The 25,372-nt window shown below is 41.3% G+C and overlaps 1 protein-coding gene across 2 annotated transcripts; it reads right to left on the reverse strand.

The window, feature by feature from the left end:
- Positions 1–778: 778 nt before the first annotated feature.
- LOC113903406 (dihydrodiol dehydrogenase 3-like) lies at positions 779–23,337 on the reverse strand. Of its 2 annotated transcripts, XM_027559488.1 has the most exons (10): positions 22,602–23,333; positions 19,340–19,567; positions 17,313–17,480; positions 16,340–16,456; positions 14,880–14,957; positions 14,345–14,467; positions 5,097–5,206; positions 3,994–4,159; positions 3,719–3,801; positions 779–1,061 (listed from the first exon to the last, which is right to left on the reverse strand). In XM_027559488.1, the coding sequence occupies exons 2-10, from the start codon at positions 19,421–19,423 to the stop codon at positions 1,019–1,021; spliced, it is 972 nt and encodes a 323-aa protein (XP_027415289.1). In that variant the 5' UTR covers positions 19,424–19,567; positions 22,602–23,333; the 3' UTR covers positions 779–1,018. The 2 variants fall into 2 exon arrangements, 1 of the variants encoding a protein (XP_027415289.1); XR_003514100.1 differs by lacking the exon at positions 3,994–4,159 and having other exon boundaries at positions 969–1,061; positions 22,602–23,337.
- Positions 23,338–25,372: the final 2,035 nt, after the last annotated feature.

Consider the following 25,372-nt stretch of genomic DNA (forward strand, 5'->3'; position numbering starts at 1 on the left):
CCAAGCCCTTCCTCCTTGGAAACCATCAGATAATAATTGATAGCTTACAAAAATACTTACACCAAGTTAAAAAAAAAGTGTAAAACCTGTATATTGAAGATCATTTCAAATTGTAAATAAACATGCGAATACATTTATATAGGAGAGTCATGAAAGTATGAAATTAAATTTATATTTTATGGCAAGAAAAATTTAAACATGAAAAACTTTTCTCTACCTTTGTACTCCTCTTCCTCACTGTAAGTTGTGTGCATGACACATGCGTGGACCAGACCTCCCACATCAGAGGGAAGACCTGCTCGACATTGAAGAGCAACAAACTCCTAGCATCAGTAAGACAGCTCCTTAAAAGATAAATTCCTTCTTAACCTTGTAAGGGGTCACATGACCCACCTTGATGATGCTTAGATCTGGATTATGTACACTGTCAATAATACGTCTTTTCACGCAGAGCCCTCTGTCTCCAAAACTTACATCCCCGTGCCTTGACTTCTAGAGGACATAACAGTTCTCAGGCTTTCTGAGATGCTCTTCCTGGGTTATAGTTCTCAAATCTGACTCGAATACAATTTTCCATTTCTTTCTTTTATTTTTTTCTTTTTCTTTTTTTTCTGTTTCACATATGATATTATACATTTCTCAATGCCATTCTCCCAAATCATCCCACCCTCGCCTTCTCCCACAGAGTCCAAAAGACTGTTCTATACACCTGTGTCTCTTTTGTGGTCTCACATACAGGGTTCTCGATAGATCAACTAATTCATTTTTGACAAAGGAAAAGGCACCAGGAGGTTATCTTTATTTTCTATCCTTTCTCTTTTGCTTTCCAAATTATTTTGTTATCACAAAAAACTAGAATTCATATTTTAAGTCTTCTTTATTTCATAAAAAAATTTTTAATGATAAACAAGCTTCAAAAGTTCATACACTTCTTTTAAACATCTCCACCAAGGACAGAAATGTTCTTCACAACCCTGGAAAAGAAGTTCTGGTAGAATGCATGGTGGACAGCTCACAGTCAATATTCTTCAGAATATGGATACTCAGGGTGATCAACTGCCCTAAAAGAGAAAGAGGGGAAATAATTTATTAAATCTGTCATATTGTTACAGAGATCATTAGTCTGTGGATGCAGTCAGGATGGGCTAAAACTCTAAATCTATAAACACATCCATTTTCTCCCCCAACAAGCACACATCAGGTGTCTGCTCCATGTACACACGGCACCTGCATATCCAATCCCAACCTTCACGTGTAATATTCACCCCATAATGACAGGTAGTTTGACTCAGGTTACAATTTATAAGAGGGCACAGACCTAGGGGTAACTGTGGAGGTCATTTCAGACACAGGTGGAACTTTTGACCCTAAGTGGTGAGAAGGATCACAGTCAAGGAATTCTTTGCTGTTTTTCATAAATCCATTCAACAGAAAAAAAAAATATTGAGCACCCCTCAAATACAGGGTGCTTTCATTAAGGTTTTACTATTAAATTGAAGAAATACCACATACACCTAAACAGTCTTACTTATAAAAGGTGATTACTGCTTTCTTAATTTGTATTACATAACTACACTCATTATTAATTAATATTACTGTTGTTTTCCTTCTTTATAGCCTGATTTTTCTTTCTAAATTTGTTGTTTTCAACTCAATTCATTAAAGAGTGCATCCTGAGCCATTCCATGTGCCAGGAGCTGTGCTATCAACATAAACCTACAAGGATGAGTAAGTCTAGGCATTCACAGAATAATGAAGGAGAGCACAGAATATACATAACGCTTTTGAGGACAGAAAAGTAACTTGCTATCTTTTCTCATTTTTCATCATGTCTTTTTTCAGAATCATAATATACATATACATAAGTATGCAGGCATACTAAGTCGCTCAGTTGTGTCCAAGTCTTCAAGACCCTATGGACTATAGCCCACAGGCTTCTCTGTCCATGGATTCTCTAGGCAAGAATACTGGAGTGAGTTGCCTGCATTCCTCTAGGGGATCTTCCCACACAGGGTTCAAACCTGCATCTCTTATGTCTCCTGCATTGGCAGGTGGCTTCTTTACCACTACCGCCCCCTAGGGAGCCCATATATATGTGCATGTGTACTGTGTGCTAAGTCACTTGAGTTGTGTCTGACTCTTTGCATCTCCATGGGCTGTAGCCCACCAGGTTCCTCTGTCCATGGGATTCTCCAGGCAAATACTGGAGTGGGTTGCCATTTCCTTCTCCAGGGGATCTTTGCAACCCATAGATCCATCCTGCACCTCTTAGGTCTCCTGCATTGGCAGATGACTTTCTCACCATTAGTGCCAACTAGAAAGCCCATATGTAAATGTACATATAAATATATATATCTTCTTTACAAACAAGGAGGCTTCCCAGTGTCGCAGTGGGTAAAGAATCTGCCTGAAATGCAGGAGACACAGGAGACATGGATTCAATCCCCAGGTTGGGACAATCCCCTCAAGATGGTCATGGCAACCCACTCAAGTATTCTTGCCTGGAGAATCTCATGGGCAGAGGAGCGTTGCGGGCTATAGTCCATAGGGTTGCAAAGTCAGACACAACTGAAGTGACTGAACACTACAAACAAGGGGAGTTTTGAGATCTTTCATTTGAAACTAAATCTTCATTTTATCACTAATGTGTGTTCCCTTTTCTCTAAACTCTCTCCAAACATCTCTCTGTGTGATTACTCTTCTGTCTCTTCAGTCCTGACATCCTCCTGCAGTAATTAAGCAGCTGGAATTCCATGGTACTAACTAAGTAAAGTCAAGAAGGTAGGAGCTCCCAGTGGATGGATCCCTGATGGTCAAAGTCTACACTAGGATGAGTCTTGACTCAAGAAACCAGAGAGACCCAGATGATCTTATCAGGTGTGTCCAGCTAAGGACAGAAGTCTCTCTCTGGAAGGTCAGTCCATGATATACTCAAAATTCATTAGGTGACATTTTAAGGGTGAGGAAATGGGAGATGTGTTAGGGAAAAGATCAATAAAGAGATAAATTTGGAATAAATAGATGGTGTCTTGGTAAAGAAAAGTCCATCAGGGAGAAAATCCACCAGACACTTAGGAGAAGAAGTGGAGCCAGGCTCACTGTGACTTCTCACACTGAAGCATGTTGGCCTTCATAGGCCCCTCCTCCAGAAATATCAACAATGCATTTACAATTGTGTTAGGATAAGCAGAAATGTAATTCAGGATGGATTCCTTACTATATAGTCATTATGTATCATTTCCTCCTGATTCTACAAAGAGTTAAAGATGAAAGATTTGCATCAGTCCTTGAAAGAAGGAGCCTGGTAGGCTACAGTTGATGGGGTCCATAGAGTCAGACAAGACTGAGCAACTAACACTATCACTTTCTGAAAGAAGAATGGGCTACAGGCACTGTGCCCTCTGTGTTTTCTGGGTCTCTGGGCCCTGAGAGGAGGAACACCAAGCACAGGGATTAGGCACAACGTAGTGAATTCACCACAATGTCAACACTGGGGATTTTACTGATTGTCTGTCCTGGGTCCCAGTCACATTTCTGTTGATCAGAGACAGAACCCTAGAGGAAACCTCTGATCTGAGGTCTGAAGGAAGCCCCTGGTATACTCCTACACTGGAAACCAGGGCTGTCTCCCTGAAATTAAGCTTTAAGAAAGCTTATTCCTCTGCTGATCTATATGCTAGAGAAAACAGTACATGTGGAACATATACAAGTCACTTACTGTTGAAAATCATAGTATCTTATATTGCTGTTGAGGCCATCAATTGCTTTCATGTCTTCCAGAGTCAGTTCAAAGTCAAACACCTGAAAAGAAGGAAGAATCACATTAATCTTTCCCCCAAGGAGCCAGCCTCCCCCTGGGGACTGGAGGAATTTCCAGCTGGATGGGGACAACTACAGGGGAAAGGGAAGCCATGTCTGTCCTCAGTTAGACAAAGAATGCCCCTCGTGAAGCATATTCTTTAGAAGCCCTCTGACCACAGCCCCACTCATCACCTGTATGTTCTCTTTGATCCGCTTTTTGTTGTAACTCTTGGCCAGAACCACAACCCCACGTTGTATCTGGTAGCGAAGGGCAACCAGAGCTGGGGTTTGCTTGTGGTTTTTGGCAATGGCAGAGAGAACTGGGTCCTCCAAGAGAAAGGGGAGGTTTGGGTTCACCCTGAAAGGAAATTCAGAAATGGCGAGTAGCTAAGACTAAGTGCTCAGTTTATGAAGAGGCTTCCCAAACATATCAGGTATGTCACCTCTAGACCAGGGCTTCTCAAAGTGTGGTTCATGAACCAGCATCATCAGCATCACCTGGGATCTTGTTAGAAACACAAAATTCCATGGCTTAGCTGAAGACAAACTGATACAGAACCTCAAATATGTCACCTCCTATTCTGTGATTACAGATCTCTGTGGGTGATTCAGATGCATTATTGAGTTGAGACCAGGACTGCCGAACTCATGGAGTTTGTTTCTTTATTACTTCTCTGTGGTTATTTTTCTTTTCCAATCAATGCTCAAAAGTAAAGACAATGGTATGAAAGGAGAATATGATGCGAAATATTGGGAAATATTTTGTTTTTCATTCTTTTCTAATTTTCACTTGTCTCAGCTGTTGATAAAAGCAGAGTAGTCTGAAAATGAAGACAATGTATTTCATAATTATTTACATTGTGTAGTTCCTCTACAAATGTTTACAAAAATGATTCAATTTGTACTTATTTTTCAATCATGATAAACCTGGAAATTATGTATTATTATCCTGATTTTAGACATACAGTGAGGGAGGCTTGGTAAGTCTATTATAGTAATGTGCTCATTAGTCCATAAATAAGTAAATTATGACAAAGCTTATGTCTTAGTTATCAACTGGGGGATTATATAGAGATTTTCATGCAGAAACTTGTGTTAAAATGTATATACAAGACACATGCAATGTAAGATATCTAGCTGGGTGATGAAAGACAAAAGAGGATTTCTCCCATCTGTCTTCTCTCCCCTCTACCCTTTGAGAGTTGTCTCCAAAGCACTGAGTATGGAACAATAATATTTTCATCAAAAAAGGAGTTTTAGATAAACTCCTTGTGACCATCAGTACTGCTCATTACCATTGTAATGTCCGCTGGGCTCCCAGAGCACCATAGGCAACCAGGACAATATCGTGTGACTTGCAGAACTCCAGCAGCTTGCTCTGGTTGAGATAAGGGTGACATTCCACCTGTAGAACACCAACAGAAAAGAGTGTCAGATTATATGAAAAGGTAATACACCAGAGAAAGCTTAAAAGTAAGAATTATATATGCTAAAGAAAAACTGTGTCACATCAAATTACAACTGGAAATATCAAGGAAAGAATTTTTTTAAATTATATTTTTGTCCCCTGAAAAGGTAAAAAATAATGACATTACTGAGAATAAGTAATTCTACCGAACAGATCTTGGTTGCTGAACATGACTGAACAGAACAAGACATGTGCCTAATTCCAGATGTGGGACAGGAAAAGAGCTGTCTAAGCTTTGGACACCAAACTATGCCAGAAAGAAAGAAATTGCACAGTCTTATGAAGAAATGTCTGAAGGACAAAAGAACCAGTTTGATGAATTCCCATTGGTGACATTTCAGTAGATTTGAGCATCAAAGGAAACCTCCAGTGAAAGCAAATGTACCAAACAGAAACAATAAAAATCCCTGAGAGAGGAAGAAAGAGCAAAAATGCTTCTCTCCACAAGTAAGTAAGTAAGTGAAGTTGCTCAGTCGTGTACGACTCTTTGCGACCCCGTGGATTGTAGCCTACCAGGCTTCTCCGTCCATGGGATTTTCCAGGCAAGAATACTAAATCTTTTCTCAGAAACTGACAGTTAATGTGAAAGAGTGCAGTGTTTTCCCCTGTCTTATAAGAATAGATGTATTTTACTCTGAATAATGAGGGAATTTTACTTTTACAATAAAATGTCAGGTCAGAAGATTAAAAAGAGCATTTAAAATGGAAAATAATGAAAAACGTTCCAATGAAATAATTAATTCAGTGGAAAGTCATCAATGGATTCTCAACCATTACATGAAAACTTGGGGGAAATCAAACTTCCCCTGATGATGGTTATCATTCAACAGATGACTAGATAATTTCAAGAGGGAAAATACACATTTCCAAATAAAATATCCAGCTACTAATAGCTTTACCAGAAGAACAAAAGTACTGTCACTCACAGTGGGACAACTTGTCACCTTGCACTTCCTACCGGGGTTCATTTAGGGACAAAGCATGCAACTATCATTTTCTTGTCAAAATATTTAACCTTAATGTAGCAAGGAGTTCAGATTTAAGTACTAATTTACATAATCTAGGATTACAGGAACAAGTTAATTAGCATCAAAAAATAACAATGATAAAGACAGTGTATTTGTCCAAACCTTGCCTGGATATCTTGGTAACACAAAGACTGAGTGACCATTTTACATTAAAAGAGCTTAAAATGACTCAAAATTACATGTGAACCACAATCAGACCCAGGTCAGCAAAATATTGTTGCAGCCTGGCAGAGCAGAAACCAGAACCTGCCCCATGGCTCAAGGGTGTGGCAAACTGTGCCCTCATGATTGTGCTAGTAAGCATGATGAATGGACAGACTTGGGGCTGGGCATGCTCTCTGCTCTGCTTCACTGCTGGCCCCTGCGTCCATCCCTGTGGAAACAAAACAAATGTTCCTGATCAACAGCAGAGCCTCAACTTTACTTCCTCTTTATGGAGCGCTGATCAAACTCCCCAGTATAGCTCTTTCCTAGTGATCTCATGACTTCTGCCCATAAAAGTGCGGGCTGAAAGGAGATGTCTTGGCTTCCTGCCATGGAGAGCAGGAGGGCCTACTGATCCCCCACTTGCAAATTAGATGTGTCTGTCTTTTCATTAGGCACTCGCCCCTGGTTCAGGTCTTTCTCACCCTCTGTGCTGGACATGGCAGGTGGCCCCTGAACAGAGACCTGAAGTCAGGAAGGATTCCTCCGAGGGAAGAAACTGAAAGTGAAGACATTGGGCTGTAGGTGAGACACATGGATCGTGACCAGGCCCTCAAACTGTAAGGGTGGGAAGTCCCTTGTTGTCCAAGACATGGTGTCAATGGGGAAGGATTTGAGTAAAGCTGAGAAACATCATCTCCAGCTTTTGAGGCACCTTCCCCAGACTGCAGGGGCACAGGTGAAAGAGGAGCCATTGACACAATTGCCAAGAGAGGTGGTTAAATATAATCTTTGGTTTCCGGAGGAAGGCACTCTAGATATTGAAAATTGGGATCCAGTGGGAGAAAATTTGAAAACAGCACACAGGAGAGGGGATTGCATACCTGTGATGGTATTTGTCACCTGGGGGCTAGTGCAATTGGTCCTATACCCTATACAGACAGAAATAATGTGAGAAGACGGTGTCCTCAAACGTCTTGTTAACCCTTCGACCCCTTTGCCACCCAAGCTCAAGGACAATTTTCCACCACCGCCACCTCCACTGGGTCCAGAAATGTCTCGGGAGGATAAGCCGCTGACCTGGTTTCAGCGGGCATGGCCTCTGCCCTTCCTATGGGTGCTTTAGACATTAGGGACCATCTCCCTTTCCCAATGATTACAGGCCCAACCCCAATAATCCCACTCGTGTTATTGTAACCCATGAAACTTTTGACATCAGGTTTTAAAGGAACTAATTCTAGTGTTAGACTGATTGGGGTCAATTCTCCATATACATACATGGGAGCTGTTGGAAATTTGCTTGCATGGGAGATGCTCTCCTTACAATGTTAAAATGCTAGCCAAAACAGCTTTAAGTGGTCCCCCAAATTTACAGATTTTTGCCTCTTATACTGAATTGTGTCAATAGCTAGCCTGTATTAATTTGGCCAATGGAGATAATCTTACTTTTGAAATGTTCATAGGCACAGGGCAATATACCAGTTTAATAGCGCAATTGACTTATGAAGATATACTGGTGGGAGCATATGTACAGATTGCAAAATGCTGCTGAAGCAGGGGCAGACAGTATGAGAACTCAGCAAGCCTACTGGTTCATTTGTTAAAATATTACAGAGACCCAAAAAAGACTTCACTGAATTTGTAGACTGGATCTCATCTGCTCTCCACCATCAAATTAATAGTCCTACAGTGGAGGACATTTTATTAAAACAATTATCCTATGAAAATGCCAATAAAGATTGCAAGGCTGCCCTTAACACTATTTGTCAAAATGGCAGCCTTGGTGATTTTGTTCGAAGGTGTCAAAATGTTGGTACACAGGCTCACAAACAAGCCAAGCTAGCCCAAGCAATTTGTGCTGCCTTTAAAAACAATTTTAGCTCTTCCCATGTCAAATGCTTTCAATGTGGAAAACCCAGACATATGAAAAAGGCTTGCTGTTCTGGGCCCAAAACAGATGTTACAATACCTCCGTCTACTGGTGAAAATAAAACATCAGGACTGTATCCTAGGTACCAAAAAGGCAATCACTGGGCTAATCAATGCAGATCAAAATTCCATAGGAATGGGTCCCCTTTGCAGCCCGGAAATTGCCATCAGGGCCAGCCCTAGGCCCCACAAACAGTGGGGGCATACACTGTGAGGACCTCCAGCACACCCTTCAGTCTATCTCCAGCCTCTCAGTCTCTACCAGTGGAAGTGCTGGGTTGGACCTCCCACCCTGAGTAACTGTCTCAATTAATGAATTGGATTCCCACCCCCCACCACCACCCAATAGCAATCCCTACTGAGATCCAAGGTCCCATGCCACCAGGGACCATAAGACTCATTCTGGGCAGAAGTGGCCTTACCCTTAAGGGCCTCCAAATTCTTCCTGGCCTTACTGACCCAGACTATTCAGGAGAAATTAAAGTAATGGCTCTCTCCCTTTAATTCCATGTCATTCCTCAAGCTCAACAAATTGCTCAACTCCTTCTCTTGCCTTACCATGCCCCTAACAACTATAATCCTGTCACCAGAGGAGAACAAGGATTTGGGAGCGCAGGTGATCAAGTAGTGTGCTTTATTCAACAAATACTCTCAGATCGGCCCACATGTCAGGCTAAAATCCAAGCAAAAACGTTCTCTGAAATCTTAGATTCTAGGGCTGACATTGCCATCATTACTTCTCCTCAATGGTGAGCTGATTGGCCCCTGACTGAACCCCAGGAAAAGATAATCAGGCTTGGGGAAACCTCAACAATTTGCTCAAAGTGCAGCAATTCTTCCTTGCCTAGGGCCCGACAAACAGCTTGCTCACTTCCAACCTTTTATTGCAGAAATTCCCTGTAATTTATGGGGCAGAGATCTGCTTGCCCATTGGCACCTAGTTCTCTCCAATAAGGAAAAGGCAGATCATACGATGGCAAGAATGGGATACCAACCAGCAAAAGAGCTAGGAAAGATTTACAGGGAGATCCTTCTTCCTTACCTATTCACCCGAAACTGGACAGAAAAGGGCTAATTGAGGGGCCATTAAAGTTTCTCTGCCACCACACGCCACAGCTCTAACATGACTTACCTCTAAACCTGCTTGGGTATATCAGTGGCCTCTAGCAAGGGAGAAACTTATACATTTACAAGCCTTGGTAGAAGAACAGTTTCAAGCAGGACACATAGAGGAGAATGCTAGTCCTTGGAATACTCCAGTTTTCACAGCCCATAAAAAATCAGGCAAATGGAGGCTGCTTCATGAGCTTTGATTAATGCAGTAATGCAACCCATGGGGACCTTGCAGCCTGGACTCCCATCCCCTTCAGCCTTACGTCAGAATTGGCCAATTATAGTTCTGGATCTTAAAGATTGTTTTTATACAATCCCCTTAGCCACACAAGACAAAGGAAAATTTGCATTTTTGGTACCCAATATTAACCAACAAACCCCCATGAAACAGTACCAATGAAAAATGTTGCCTCTGGGGATGATGAGTCTACAAGTCTTCAAGATGGTGAAGTAGAAGGACATGTGCTCATCTTCTGCTGTGAGAACTCCAAAATTACAACTCGCTGCTGAACATTGTCAACAGGAGAATGCTGTATCCCACCAAAAAAAGAACCCCACATCCAAGGGCAAAGGAGAAGCCCCAGCAAGAGAGTAGAAGGGGCAAAATCACGTTTAGAATCAAAACTTGTACCCGCCAGGGACCTCGGAGGGCTCAAAAAAACCTTGTGTGCACCAGGACACAGAGACCACACTGAGACTGAGCCAGAACTGTGTTTGAGTCTCTCAAGCAGAGGTAAGTGTCAGCAGTGGCCTGCCGTACCCTTCAGTCAGTCTCTCCCATTAGGAAGTTTCCATAAGCCTCTTATCCTTATCCATCAGAGGACAGACAGATGGAAACCACAGTAACAGAAAACTAACCAAACTGATCACATTTGACCATAGACTTGTCTAACTCAATGAACTATGAGCCATGCCATGTAGGGCCACCCAAGACGGACGGGTCATGGTGGAGTTCTGACAAACATGATCCACTGGAGAAGGGAATGGCAAAGCACTTCAGTATTCTTGCCTTGAGAACCCCATGTAAAGGCAAAAAGATAGGATACTGAAAGATGAATTCCCCAGGTCGATAGGTGCCCAGTATGCTACTGGAGATCAGTGGAGAAATAACTCCAGAAAAAATGAAAAGACAGAGCCAAAGCAAAAACAATGCCCAGGTGTGGATGTGACTGGTGATGGAGGCAAAGTCCGTTGTTGTAAAGAACAATATTGCATAGGAACCTGGATTGTTAGGTCCATGAATCAAGGCACATTGGAAGTGGTCAAACAGGAGATGGCAATAGTGAACATCAACATTTCAAGAATCATGACTGGACCGGATGGGTGGGCTGGGTGGACTGGAATGGGTGAATTTAACTCAGATAAGCATTAATTATATGTGGGCAAGAATCCCTTAGAAGAAATAGAGTAGCCATCATAGTCACCAAAAGAGTCCAAAATGCAGTACTTAGATGCAATCTCCATAACAACAGAATGATCTCTGTTTGTTTAGAAGTTAAACCATTCAATCTCACAGTAATCCAACTCTATGCCACGACCAGTAATGCTGAAGAAGCTGAAGTTGAATGGTTCTATGAAGACCAACAAGACCTTCTAGAACTAACACCCAAAAAAATATGTCCTTTTCATTATAGGGGACTGGAATGCAAAAGTAGGAAGTCAAGAGACACCTGGAGTAACAGGCAACTTTGGCTTTGGAGTACAAAATGAAGCAGGGCAAAGGCTAACAGAGTTTTGCCAAGAAATCACAATGGTCATAGCAAACACCCTCTTCCAACAATGCAAGAGAAGACTCTACACATGGACATCACCAGATGGTCAACACCAAAATCAGATTGATTATATTCTTTGCAGCCAAAGATGGAGAAGCTCTATACAGTCAGCAAAAACAAGACTGGGAGCTGACTATGACTCAGATCATGAAGTCCTTATTGCCAAATTCAGACATAAATTGAAGAAAGTAGGGAAAAACCACTAGACCATTTAGATATGACCTAAATCAAATCCCTTACGATTATACAGTGGAAGTGAGAAATAGATTGAAGGAATTAGATCTGATAGACAGAGTGCCTGAAGAACTATGGACAGAGGTTCTTGACATTGTACAAGAGGCAGTGATCAAGACCATCCCTAAGACAAAGAAATGCAAAAAGGCAAAATGGTTGTCTGAGGAGGCCTTATGAATAGCTATGAAAAGAAGAATACTGAAAGGCAAAGGAGAAAAGGAAAGACATACTTATTTGTACGCAGAGTTCCAAAGAATAGCAAGGAGAGATAAGAAAACCTTCTTCAGTGATCAATGCAAAGAAATAGAGGAAAACCACAGAATGGGAAAGACTAGAGACCTCTTCAAGAAAATTAGAGACACCAAGGGAACATTTCCTGTAAAGATGGGCTCAATAAAGGACAGAAATGGTATGGACATAATAGAAGAAGATATTAAGAAGAAGTGGCAAGGATGCACAGAAGAATTATACAAAAAAAAATCTTCACAACCCAGATAATCACAATGGTGTGATCACTCACCTAGAGCCAGACATCCTGGAATGGGAAGTCAAATGGGTCTTAGGAAGTATCACTAGGAACAAAGCTAGTGGAAGTGATGGAATTCCAGTTGAGCTATTTCAAATCCTGAAAGATGGTGCTGTGAAAGTGCTGCACTCAATATGCCAGCAAACTGGGAAAACTAAGCATTGACCACAAGATTGGCAACGGTCGGTTTTCATTCCAGTCCCAAAGAAAGGCAATGCCAAAGAATGCTCAAACCACCATATAATTGCACTCATCTCACACACTAAAGTAATGCTCAAAATTCTCCAAGCCAGGCTTTAGCAGTACGTGAACTGTGAACTTCCAGATATTCAAGTTAGATTTAGAAAAGGCAGAGGAAACAGAGATGAAATTGGCAACATCTGCTGGATCATTAAAAAAGTAAGAGAGTTCCAGAAAAACATCTACTTCTGCTTTATTAACTATTCCAAAGTCTTTGACTGGATCACAACAAACTGGAAAATTCTTCAAGAAATGGGAATACGAGACCACCTTACCTGCCTCCTGAGAAATCTGTATGCAGCTCAAGAAGCAACAGTTAGAACCGAATGTGGAACAACAGGAAAGTGAAGCTGCTCAGTCATGTCCAACTCTTTGTGACCCCATGGACTGTGGCCTACCAGGCTCCTCCGTCCATGGGTTTTTCCAGGCAATGGTACTGGAGTGGGTTGCCATTTCCTTCTCCAGGGGATCTTCCCAACCCAGGAATCCAACCCAGGTCTCCCACATTGCAGGCAGATGCTTTACCATCTGAGCCACCAGGGAAGCATGGAACAACAGACAAGTTCCAAGTGGGAATGGAATAAGTCAAGGCTGTATGTTTTTCACCCTGCTTATTTAACTTATATGCAGAGTACATCTTGCAAAATGCCTGGATGGATGAAACACATACTGGAATCAAGATTGCTGGGAGAAATATCAATAGCCTCAGATATGCAGATGACACAACCCTTATGGCAGAAAGTGAAGATAAACTAAAAGCCTCTTGATGAAAGTGAAACAGAATGAAAAAGTTGGCTTAAAAATTCTACATTCATAAAATAAAGATGATGGCATCCAGTCCCATCACTTCATGACAAATAGATGGGAAACAATGGAAACAGTGAGAGATTTTATTTATGGGGGCTCCAAAATCACTGCAGATGGTGACTTCAGCCATGAAATTAAAAGATGATTGCTCCTTGGAAGAAAAACTGTGATCAACATAGACAGCATATTATAAAGCAAACATGTTACTTTGTCAACAAAGGACCATCTAGTCAAAGCTATCCTTTTTCCAGTAGTCACGTATGGATGTGAGAGTTGGACCATAAAGAAAGCAGAGTGCCAAAGAATTGATGCTTTTGAACTGTGATGTTGGGGAAGACTCTTGAGAATCCTTTGGACTGCAAAGAGATCCAACCAGTCAATCTTAGAGGAAATCCTTCCTGAATGATCATTGTAAGGGCTGATGCTGAGGCTGAAACTCCAATACTTTGGCCACCTGATGCAAAGAACTGAGTCATTGGAAAAGACCCTGATGCTGGGAGAGATTGAAGGCAGAAGAAAAAGGGGACAACAGAGGATGAGATTGTTTGATGGCCTCAATGACTCAGTGGACTTGAGTTTGAATAAGCTCTGGCAGTTGGTGATGGACTGGGAGGCTTGGTGTGCTGCAGTCCATGGGGTTGCAGAGAGTCAGACATAACTAAGCAACTGAACTGAACTGATCTGAAATCACAAGATCTGCTCTAAATCCTGAGCAACTCTTCCATAAACTGTTAGGATCAACATAAGCGTTTAACTTCATCCTCTAACCTGGGTGACTTTCATAGTCTCCAGCACATTTCTCTGTACTGTGCTCCCTGTTGAAGCTGGGACACCAAGACTAAGGATTCAGGCATCCAAACTCCACACAAACCCTTAACACCTGTCTCACTTGGTTTTCTCTTTATTTACTTCCCATTCCATGTTTTCATGGTCTTCCTTCCTGTACACAGTTTCATCTGAGCACTTTCACACCTGATATCTGGTCATGTGTTCAGCTCAGTGAAACACCTCCTTCCTCTAAGTTCTGGAGGAATTTCATCTCTGTTGCCTTCCCTCAGTCCCCACTACAATTGAGCAGGAAGCCATCCCCATCTTTTCCACCCAGAGTTGATCAAAGATACTGTTATAGATTCTATTTACACAGTCCAGACACAAGCTTAGTTCTGTAGAATCCCCTCTCCACAAAGGTCAGATGAACAGGAGCGAAGGACAGACAGACATCAGGCTCCAGTGTAAGAAGGAGGTTCTGAAGAACAGGAGGGAGAGGAGCTGAGCTGCTCACCTGATTGCAGACGGGCTTGTACTTGAGCCCCGGCTTGTTCAGGATCTTCTCCAGCTGCTTGTGGTTGAAGTTGGACACCCCAATGGACTTGGTCAGCCCTGCGTCCTTACACTTCTCCAGGGCCTGGGAGGGAGGGGTGGTGAACAGTCACTTGGAGTGGGCAATATAGCGATAAGAAATGCTGAAAAATCATTAAGAGGGTTTCTTGTCAAGAATAAGCATTGCTTATCAAGAAGATAAAGGGGAAGAAGGTCATGAAACAAGAAGAAGTATCATCTCTTCCTTAGAAAAAACCTGGAGAAGACAATCACATGGAACGAAAGAGATGTCTATCTACACTGTCCCAAATTCTCCAATTTTTTCCTTTCTGTGGACATTTCAGCAATGGTTCCCTCCCCTCAACCCCAGCATCCCAGCCCTTGGATTCATGAACTGCTGAGTGTGATGGTCCACAGCAAATTCTCACAAAGGGAAAAGAGGAAGGAGGTTCCCCCTCTCCTGGCTCCTCCCCTGGTTCTCTCCTCCCCAGACTCACCTCCCATGTGCGACAGAGATCCACTGAGTCAAACATCGGTTTTCCATTTTCATCTGTTGGGAAAAGTGTCTCCCCTGGCTGGAATAGAAGCAGTCATTTCAGAGATATCACCAAATAATTTCTCCACTTTTAGCCAGCTTGCCAGGCACATCTGGTACTAAATGTGGATGCTAAACCTCCATGAGGTTCATTTACTTTCTGCATACTAATATTTGCAAAGAGGTTTGCAAATGGAGTTATCAGCAATGTCTTTAGAAGGCAGTTTTCCAGTAATCTCTTCTACATACTATATGTTTTCATAGATATAATTTTCCTACATTCTCATGGGAACTGTCAGTGCCTTAAGTGAAATTTTTTCTGCCCCTTATGCCTTTCCTCTTGCAAAATGCCTCTATTTTACTGCCTGCATAAAAATTGCAATCTTGACTTGGACTACATATAAAAATTCCTTTTCACTCTAAACATCTGATAGCTTCAGGACATATACATGAACCAGCAAGGTTCTCTTTAGGTTGATAAGCTTTGTGGAAGAAGCAGACATACTCTCAAATATTCTGGAGAATGAGGCTTGAACAGATCACGGTCATTCTGCCACCCATGGAAAATGCTGAGATAAAAATAAAACTAAGAGTGATGTCATTATAAGGAATAGAAAAACAGAGACATTTCTGTCAAGTATTAGGAATCCTTAAATCTATGTAGATGGGAATTGCCATCTACATAGTCCAATAAACTCTTTGGCAAAGGATGGCTTGAGCAGAATTCTGTATTCTAAAAAATTGTTCTGCATAATAGATGTTGTTCTTGCTGTTTTGTTTTGGCTGTGCCATGGGTTTGCTGTATCTTAGTTCCCTGAACAGGAATTGAACCCATTCCCTCAAAATACCCTGACTCAGCACTGAAAGCACATAATTCTAACCACTGGAATAACTGGAAAATTCCCCTCTACATAATGCAGTTCTTAATGGCTAAGTGCAGTCTGCAAACCTCACTATGAATCCAGGCGACAGCGGAGGCCAGGTCTCCCGAGTCCTGAGAAGACTGTGAGGTTTAGGCCCACCCAGAAGGACATCACCAAATCCACGAAACATGAAAGGGTGAGAGATGAGAAGACCTCATCCTGTTCAGGTATGAGGCCGTGTCAGCGCTCAGCATTCTGCACTAAACTCTGGATGTGAAATCCCAACTCCCAGGCCTAATCAGCGCCATGCACAGAATTCACCTATTTCTACTTCCTCAAGATTTTGAGACAGAGTCTTGGATTATTTAATTTGTTTCTCTGGAGACAGGTAAGAAATTCAAAGAACCTCCCCCAAAAGATGATCACAAATGATTAAGAGATCTACTCTAGTGTAATCATTCCTTCAACCTAACTAAGAAAAATCTTGTCAGCCATCCATGGAAGTTATAGACATTCTGACCCAAGAAATAGAACAAAGGTGATCACATAAATCACCTACCATCAAAGCCACTGGTTGATGAATAATATAGAGATCGACATAGTCCAGTTGAAGATCTTTCAGTGACTTTTCCAATGCTGGTCGGACCAAATCTGGACGAAGGAAAGTGGACCAAACCTGCAGAGATTAAACAAAGGAAGCTGTGGGAAATGATTGCTTCATGTGATTTTGTTTGACTTGTTTCACTTAATAACTAGACATTGTTATTGGTTAGAAAGAGATGACCATGGGAAAAAAGTTTCATTTCTTCCTGAGTTCCATTCTTTATCTAACCTACCCATGTAGACATCATTATTTGATTGAATTTATCACCCATACATCTTTCACAATGGAATGAAATTAATCAAGATATAAATAACTTTATCAAATAATTACCATACCCATCAACTGACCTATGCTTGATAGAGTATAAAAGCAGAACCTTAGTCTACTTTGACCAAACAATCCATCTTCTCAAAATTAATTACTATCTTGTTTACATAACTATAAGGGGAAATGCTTTGAACACTTTAATATGAGCAGAACATAATTCAAGACACTTTGGCTAGATCTTGTATAATACACAAAGTGTCTCTCCCAATGCTCTCTTACTCTTGGAGCTGAGAACTGAGATTCAGAATGTGAAGAAATTTGAGAAACTCACCCAGATGATAAGAAAAGCTATAATCTGCTCCCAGGTCTATCTGATTCATTAGCCCATAATAAATTACACTGCTCTGGCCTGGGCTCAAAGAAATAAAGTGATTTTCATGTAAAATTAAAATTTGAACACACCATGATGATAAAGCTATAGTTGCACTCTTTTGGGAGAGGAGGACACAGTGAGAGAAAAAGGATACTAGATTTAAGATACAAATAAGTGTGAAAACAGTGGTACCAATAAGCACCTTCACTAAACTACTGCTTCTATTACCAAATTGTCATCTACCCCAGTCACTTGCACACATGTGCACAAACACAACACACACAGCACCTTTGAAGTGTAGAATATGTCTTCTCTTTTCACAGTGCCATCGGCAATCTTGCTTCGAATGGCCTGGCCAACCTGCTCTTCATTTTGGTATGTATAAGCGCTGTCAATATGCCGGAACCCAGCCTCTATAGCAAATTTGGTGACCTCCACAGCTTCACTCTTAGGAACCTACATAAGCAACAAAAATAGTAATTGAATATCCAGATGATTAAGAGATTCCTAAGGCACAAGCTTAATCTTATCAAGAACCAACATTTCTTCATGCATTTGATTCATTCTGCATGTGTGGTGAGGAACCCATAACACTTTCCCTGCATGTTCCTGGTCAGTGATCAAATGGACACCCAGGAACCCTTCAACCCCAGGCTATCACTGGTTGATCACAGGCATCAGAGGACCCAAATACCCTCTAGGTTCAGTGATCTGGTGGTAAAACCCAAAGGACTCAGAATAAAATTGTAGTCATGGATATGATTTATACAGTGAGATGTTTGAAGCAAAATCAATAAAACTACAAGGGGATGGTAAATACATCAAGAAACCAGGTGAAAGCTTCTAAGACCTCTGTCTACCAGTGTTACCACACAGAAAACACCAAATAAAAGCTGTATCTATTCAAGGTGTAAAAAGTGATGTTCTCATGTAACTATTCATTGTTACCGATTACCACATTCAAGCTAGTTAGCAGACCCATCATCTCACATAGCTAACTTTTGGGGTGTTTTCATGAGGATACTTAATATCTATTAACTATAGTCACCAAACTGTACATCAGGTACATTTATCTCATTACAGAAGGTCTGGACCTTTGACCAACATCTTTCCATTTTTCCTAACCTTGTCCCCAGCTTCTGGTCACCATTCCTCTACACTCTACTTCTGTGAGTTCACTTTTTCAGATTCTACTTATGAAGAGAACATGTAGTATTTGTCTTTCTATTTCTGGCTTATTTCACTTAGCTTAATGTTCTCCAGGTTCATCTGTGTGGTTGCAAATGGTGAGATTAACTTCCTTTTTCAAGCCAAATAATATTGCAATATGTTTCTGTAATCCAGGATTTTTCATGTTTCAGGCAGGTAGATGCTTGGTCCAAGTTCCCCCTGTTGGATCTAGTCTCCATTTCTTTATGATCATGTGCCTTGTGGGGTGTACTGAGGAGTGAACCAGTGAGCTCTGTACTAGCCTGGACCCATTCCCTTCGCTCATCACATTTTGCAAAGTGAACAACCCCATCTTTTACCTGCAAAATGTCTTCTGTTCTGTAAATTAGAAAAGTGAGATTCAAAGTTTGAAGAACAGTCAATTGTCGCAACTACATATTCTAAGGCAAGATGGACAGCAAAGTTTCTGGCTTCCAGTCTAGAGACTTGTCTACTAGTCCCTCTTATACCCAAGGACTGAAAATGATACTTTAATAAAAAGGCACTACAAAATCCAAGGATATAGTAAAAAGCCTGGCATTATCCCTTCAAATGATAGTATAGTTCCCATCAGAAAAAGTTTCCAAGCAGAAGTACAAGGCCAAACACAGCTGGAGTGTGTCTTGCCTGGCACTGAGCAGGTATACCACAGGAGAAAAGCAATTCTCTCCCACTAGATTTCTGTCACCTTATCTTTAGGCCCTCCGACCTCAATTATTTCACTGAGTCATGTGTTTCTGAAGGAGGAAAGAGTTCTGAAATGATATATACAGAAAACACCGCCATTGCAATCACCCTCAAAGCCAGTCTGCTGACAGTCAGTGATCTTGACAGTTGAGTCTCACTCTTCTGCCAAGCTGGGAAAGAGATAGAAACTGGAGGGGAACCCAGAGTAATCTGCAGGTGAGCACAGCCTCAGACCCTGATGCAGAGTGAAGACTGGATGCTCGCTCCCCTTTCACAGGACATGGTTCTGGCCTGATTAATGGAACCACATGATCCTCCTAGAGTCACCCAGGAACTCAGTGCTTAAGAACCTTAACCTCCTTCCACTCATGTTGCATCCACTTACTATTTATATCTCAACCCCAAACCACCACACTTACCTCTGGAGGTGCACCGGTGCCAAATCCCAGGGCAGGAATGAAGTGGCCGTCATTAAGCTTCACTCTCTGACTTTTGGGATCCATTGTCTGTTTTGCTCCTCCAACTAAGCAGACTCCGATTTTTCTCTTCTGCCTTCACAGGTTATAAATGCCAGTGAGGTAATGCCCTAGCTGCACTCTCTAGTGTTAGCAGATACATTGTAGGAGGGGCAAGGTGAAATCAGTACCCTGGGCATAAGAAAAGGATTGAAGTCAATTAACTCGTTTGCATTTTTATCAGTGTAATCATTAATTACACTGATTAAATCATTGACCTGAGGTTAAATCATTAACCACAGGTATGCAGAAAATACCACCTTTATGGCAGAAAGCAAAGAAGAGCTAAAGAGCCTCTTTATGAAAGTGAAAGAGGAGAATGAAAAAGTTGGCTTAAAACTCAACATTCAGAAACCTAAGATCATGGCATCTGTCCCATCACTTCATGGCAAATAGATGGGGAAACAGTGGAAACAGTGACAGATTTTATTTTCTTTAGCTCCAAAATCACTGCAGATGGTGACTGCACCCATGAAATTAAAAGATAATTGCTCTTTGGAAGGAAAGCTATGACCAATCTAGATAGCATATTAAAATGCAGAGACATTACTTTGCCAACAAAGGTCTGTCTAGTCAAAGCTATGGTTTTTCCAGTTCATGCATCAATGTGAGAGTTGGAGTATGAGGAAAGCTGAGTGCCAAAGAATTGATGCTTTTGAACTGTGGTGTTGGGGAAGACTCTTGAGAGTCCCTTGGGCTTCAAGGAGATACAACCAGTCCATCCTAAAGGAGATCAGTCCTGAATATTCATTGAAAAAACTGATGCTAAAGCTGAAGCGCCAATCCTTTGGCCACCTGATGGGAAGAACTGACTCATTTAAAAAGACTCTGATGCTAGGAAAGATTGAAGTCAGGAGGAGAAGGGGATGACGGAGAATGAGATGGTTGGATGACATCACCAACTCAATGGACATGAGTTTGAGTAAACTCCGGGAGTTGGCGATGTACAGGGAGGCCTGGCATGCTGCTGTCTATGGGGTTGCAAAAAGTCAGACACAACTGAGCAACTGAACTGAACTGAACTGAATCATTAATTATATAATGTTGAGATTGAATGAACAATTATTGACCATATATTAGACTAGAAACCTCCACATAACTTTTTTTTCATTGTCTAATATGAAGCTTGTGCTGTGCTTAGTTGCTCAGTCATGTACCACTCTTTTGATCTCATGGACTGTATTCTGCAGGCTCCTAGTCCATGGGATTCCCTAGGCAAGAAAACTGGAGTGGATTGCCATGTCCTTTCTCCAGGGGATCTTTCCAACCCAGGGATTGAACCCAGGTCTCCCGCATTACAGGCAGATTCTTTTTTTTTTTTTTTAATTTTATTTTATTTTTAAACTTTACAATATTGTATTGGTTCTGCCATATATAGAAATGAATCCACCGCAGGCATACATGTGTTCCCCATCCTGAAACCTCCTCCCTCCTCCCTCCTCCCTCCCCATACCATCCCTCTGGGTCGTCCCAGTGCACCAGCCCCAAGCATCCAGTATCGTGCATCGAACCTGGACTGGCGACTCATTTCATATATGATATTATACATATTTCAATGCCATTCTCCCAAATCATCCCACCCTCTCCCTCTCCCTCTCCCACAGAGTCCAAAAGACTGTTCTATACATCAGTGTCTCTTCTGCTGTCTCGTATATAGGGTTATTGTTACCATTCTTTATCATCTGAGGCACCAGGGAAGACTAGAAACTTCCACACAATTTTTTTTTTCATTTTTCTAATATGAAGCTTGATTTTGATCAAACATCAGTTGAAATAATTAACTATCTTACAGTATACACATACACACATACAGTGAAGTGAAACTCGCTCAGTCATGTCTGACTCTTTGCGACCCCATGGATATAGTCCTATATAGGCCATGGAATTCTTCAGGCCAGAACACTAGAGTGGGTAGCCTTTCCCTTCTCCAGGGGATCTTCCTAACTCAGGGATCAAACCCAGGTCTCCCACATTGTAGGCAGATTGTTCACCCACTGAGCTATCAGGGAAGCTGCTGATACACATACACACATATAGAGAATCACACAATTTAAGGGAGTGATTAATAAGCATTTTTCAAAATATTATTTCTTAATAAAGAAAACTTCAAATGAAGATAAATTTGCCTTTTTACTTTCCCCACCACCATAATTATGTTGCTATCCAGACCTGACAGTGGTGATATCCTGAAAAGAATCCCAAAACCACACATTCTAACAGAGTGTTTTTTTGAGATTAATTATTAACAGTTTCAGGATACCATGTGTAGTGTGCAAACAGACCCTTACAAGGGTTAATCCTTGGACTTAGTTGTATAACTTTTTATTTTATTTTATTTATTTATTTTATTTTATTTTTTAACTTTACAATATTGTATTGGTTTTGTTATATATCAAAATGAATCTGCCACAGGTATGCATGTGTTCCCCATCCTGAACCCTCCTCCCACCTCCTTCCCCATACCATCCCTCTGGGTCGTCCCAGTGCACCAGCCCCAAGCATCCAGTATCGTGCATCGAATCTGGACTGGTGACTCATTTCATATATGATATTATACATGTTTCAATGCCATTCTCTCAAATCATCCCACCCTCTCCCTCTCCCACAGAGTCCAAAAGACTGTTCTATACATCAGTGTCTCTTTTGCTGTCTCCTATACAGGGTTATTGTTACCATCTTTCTAAATTCCATATATATGCATTAGTATACTGTATTGGTGTTTTTCTTTCTGGCTTACTTCACTCTGTATAATAGGCTCCAGTTTCATCCACCTCACTAGAACTGACTCAAATGCATTCTTTTTAATGGCTGGGTAATACTCCATTGTGTATATATACCACAGCTAAGATATCATAATGGAAATGATAACGATTTTATTTACTTTACTATCTTGCTCAATGGTTACTCATAAAAGAAGAATCTGTACACAAGTTAAATTGTTACAAATATGGGAAGAGTCAGGGAAATCAAGAAGTATTGATACAATGGGATGTTGTGAAGCTGGAAGTATTGAATTCTCCCTTAGAAATGTGAGAAAACAATCAGAAACCAGATGAAAAACCTCACAGGAGCTCTAGAAACGAACAAAACTACGGGAATACATTAAACACACTATCAGGAAAATTCCAGAAGAGAGCAGAAGGTCATTTCATTTACTCCCACTTACCGCTTCCCTGACTTGTACACAGCAGTCTTGATCTGTAAAGGGCGGCAGTTCAGCTCCCAGTTGCCTCCAGCAAACCAGATCGATCACAAAAACCTTAATGCAATGTTCCAACCTATTTGGGTGTTGCCTGGAGACTGGTGTCTGTTTTTCATAAACCTAAGCTTAAACTAAAGAGCAGCTGGAGTGGCTTATTACTATTGCAGGGAGTCTATATATATATATGGGGCCAGGGACAAGGAATTAAGGGTGGAGACATAGACTAGAGCATATAAAACCTTAAATGGAACAGGGTGTGGATTTAGGGGACGGAAGGCATTCAAAAACAGCCATATATTCAGGAGAATCAAAGAGGCACACCTACTCCAGGCAAGATGCTGACTCATAAATGAACTCAGTGCCCGTAGCTTAACTATTGGGCTAATCCCAGGACTAAAGTCAAGTTAACTAGTGAAGGCCAGTCAGGACATGGCACAAGTCTACAAAGAGTGGGTATTTTGTGTTTGTTTCAAGTGCCCAGTTGTGAACACATTCACACCCCATACACACAAAACTCAATATGCATCAAAGACTGACACATATAAGACACAAATACGGAACTCTTATAAGAGAAACTAGAGGGAAAACTTCATGGCATTAGATTTGGATATGTCACCGATATATTATGGCATCCATAAGTGATGGTACCAATAAGTGATGGCATCCAGTCCCATCACTTCATGGCAAATAGATGGGGAAGCAATGGAAATAATGACAGACTTTATTTTCTAGGGCTCCAAAACCCTGCAGATGGTGACTGCAACCATAAATTAAAAGACACTTGCTCCTTGGAAGAAAAGCTAGGACCAACCTAGACAGCATATTAAAAAGCAGACACATTACTTTGCTGACAAAGTTTCATCTAGTCAAAGTTGTGTTTTCTCCAGTAGTCATGTGTGGATGTGAGAGTTGGACCATAAAGAAAGTTGAGCTCTAAAGAATTGATGCTTTCGAACTACTGGGTTGGAGAAGACTGTTGAAGAGTCCCTTGGACTGCAAGGAGATCAAACCAGTCCATCCTAAAGGAAATCAGTCCTGATATTCATTGGAAGGACTTATGCTAAAGCTGAACCAATACTTAGGCCACCTGATGGGAAGATCTTTTGCGAGACCCTTTGCGTCAACTTTGTCACTTCCCGAGAGAGTCCGGTCTTGGGGTCCTTCTCGGTAGTGGACATGGCGAAGGGGAACCCAGATTTCCTCTCCATCTGCAATGACAAGACCATAACCCTTGCCTAGGAGTCGTAAGATTCCTGGCAGCCACTGTTTAAATTGCTTATACCATACTGGTGTATTGATTTCTAATTTGCTGTTTTTGTCTTCTGCAAAATGTCTATCTGCACAGATAGACAGAATTATTTTTTGTTAAATTTAAAAATTTCAGGGAATAAAGAATTAAAGATAATAGTAATTGAGGGTTCATAGAATAAGAAGTGTATCTCCTCTTCCATATTCCCCCTTTCTGTTTTAGTAAATGAGTTTTTAGGGTGCGGTGGGCTCTTGCCATAATGGCTTGACCTTGAGGATTATAGGGTATTCCTGTAGTGTATGTTATGTTCCATTCTGATAAAAATGAACGAAATGAATGCGAGGTGAATGCAGGTCCATTGTCTGTTTTCAAGACAGAAGGAATCCCCATAACGGGGAAGGTGAGTAAGAGTGCAGAAATGGCGTGTTTGCTGGATTCTGAAGAGACAGGTACTGCCCAGATAGAGTTGGAAAATGTATCTATTGAGACAAAAAGTAAAGAAAATTTTCTTAAGGAGCAGTGAGTGAAATCAGATTGCCAAAGGGAGTTAGGCTGTTGCCCTCGGGGATTAACTCCTGAAATCCTAGTACGCACGTGCAGCGGGGCGCAGACATCACAGATTTTAATAATATGTCGTGTTTCAGTGAGAGGAATATGGTATTTAGAGTGCAATCTGTTAGCATTGGTATGAAGATTAGCATGTTCATCACTGGCAGATGTAAAAATGGGAGCTATGAGCCTGTCAACAGCATCATTTCCTGCGACCAGAGGGAAACCTGAATGAGCACGTATATGTGCAATAAAGAAAGGTTCCGTACGTGAGCGAATTAAAGCTTGAGCCTGTGAAAAGAGAGTATATAATTCTTCATCTAGGTTGTATAGAAAGGCGGTAACAAAATCAGGAAAAAGGGAAGCAAGGTATTTGGAATCAGTATATACGTTGAATGATTATGGTTGAAGCGACAAAAGAGCATATTGCTGGGGACCAGCCCCGGCTGAACCAGGGTATTCGAAGCGGGGACGGCGTCGGCGACCTATTTATTTAAATATTTTATCAAAGATATAAAGAGTAATAGGATGAGGATAGCTCAGTAGGAAAATTCAGTGAAGAAAAGAGGCTGAAATAAGGATAGCTCAGTGAGGAAATTCAGTGGAGAAAAGAGGCTGAATAATTCAGCCAGAAGGTAAGAGAAAGAACGACATGGTGAGACCAAGTTTCGGTGAACAAGGCCCGCACTTTATTTTCCAAAGTAGTTTTTATACCTTAAGTTATGCATAGAGGATAATGGGGGAAGGGGTAGAGTCAGGCAGCAAGCCAGGGTTTCTTCCTGCAAACTTATCATATGCAAAAGCTTAGGTGATTTGCATCATCTTCTGGCCCGGAGGCCTGTTAACATTTTAAGACCCTTTCTTCAGAAAACTTATTTTTCTCTAAAGGTGATAAGTCAAGTGCCACCCTCCAAAAGCGTTAGATAAAGTTGCATTC

Source organism: Bos indicus x Bos taurus, chromosome 13 (genome assembly GCF_003369695.1).
Source record: "Bos indicus x Bos taurus breed Angus x Brahman F1 hybrid chromosome 13, Bos_hybrid_MaternalHap_v2.0, whole genome shotgun sequence".
Taxonomy (NCBI): Eukaryota; Metazoa; Chordata; class Mammalia; order Artiodactyla; family Bovidae; genus Bos; species Bos indicus x Bos taurus.

Bases quoted from the DNA above. Each gene is read 5' to 3' on its own strand.
- LOC113903406 (XM_027559488.1), bottom strand. From the start codon at position 19,423: ATGGATCCCAAAAGTCAGAGAGTGAAGCTTAATGACGGCCACTTCATT. The intron at 14,468-14,879 runs GTGAGTCTGGGG...CCTCCCTCCCAG, and splicing joins ATCTCTGTCGCACATGGGAG to GCCCTGGAGAAGTGTAAGGA. The intron at 1,062-3,718 runs GTAAGTGACTTG...TTTCTCTTTTAG, and splicing joins AGATACTATGATTTTCAACA to GGCAGTTGATCACCCTGAGT.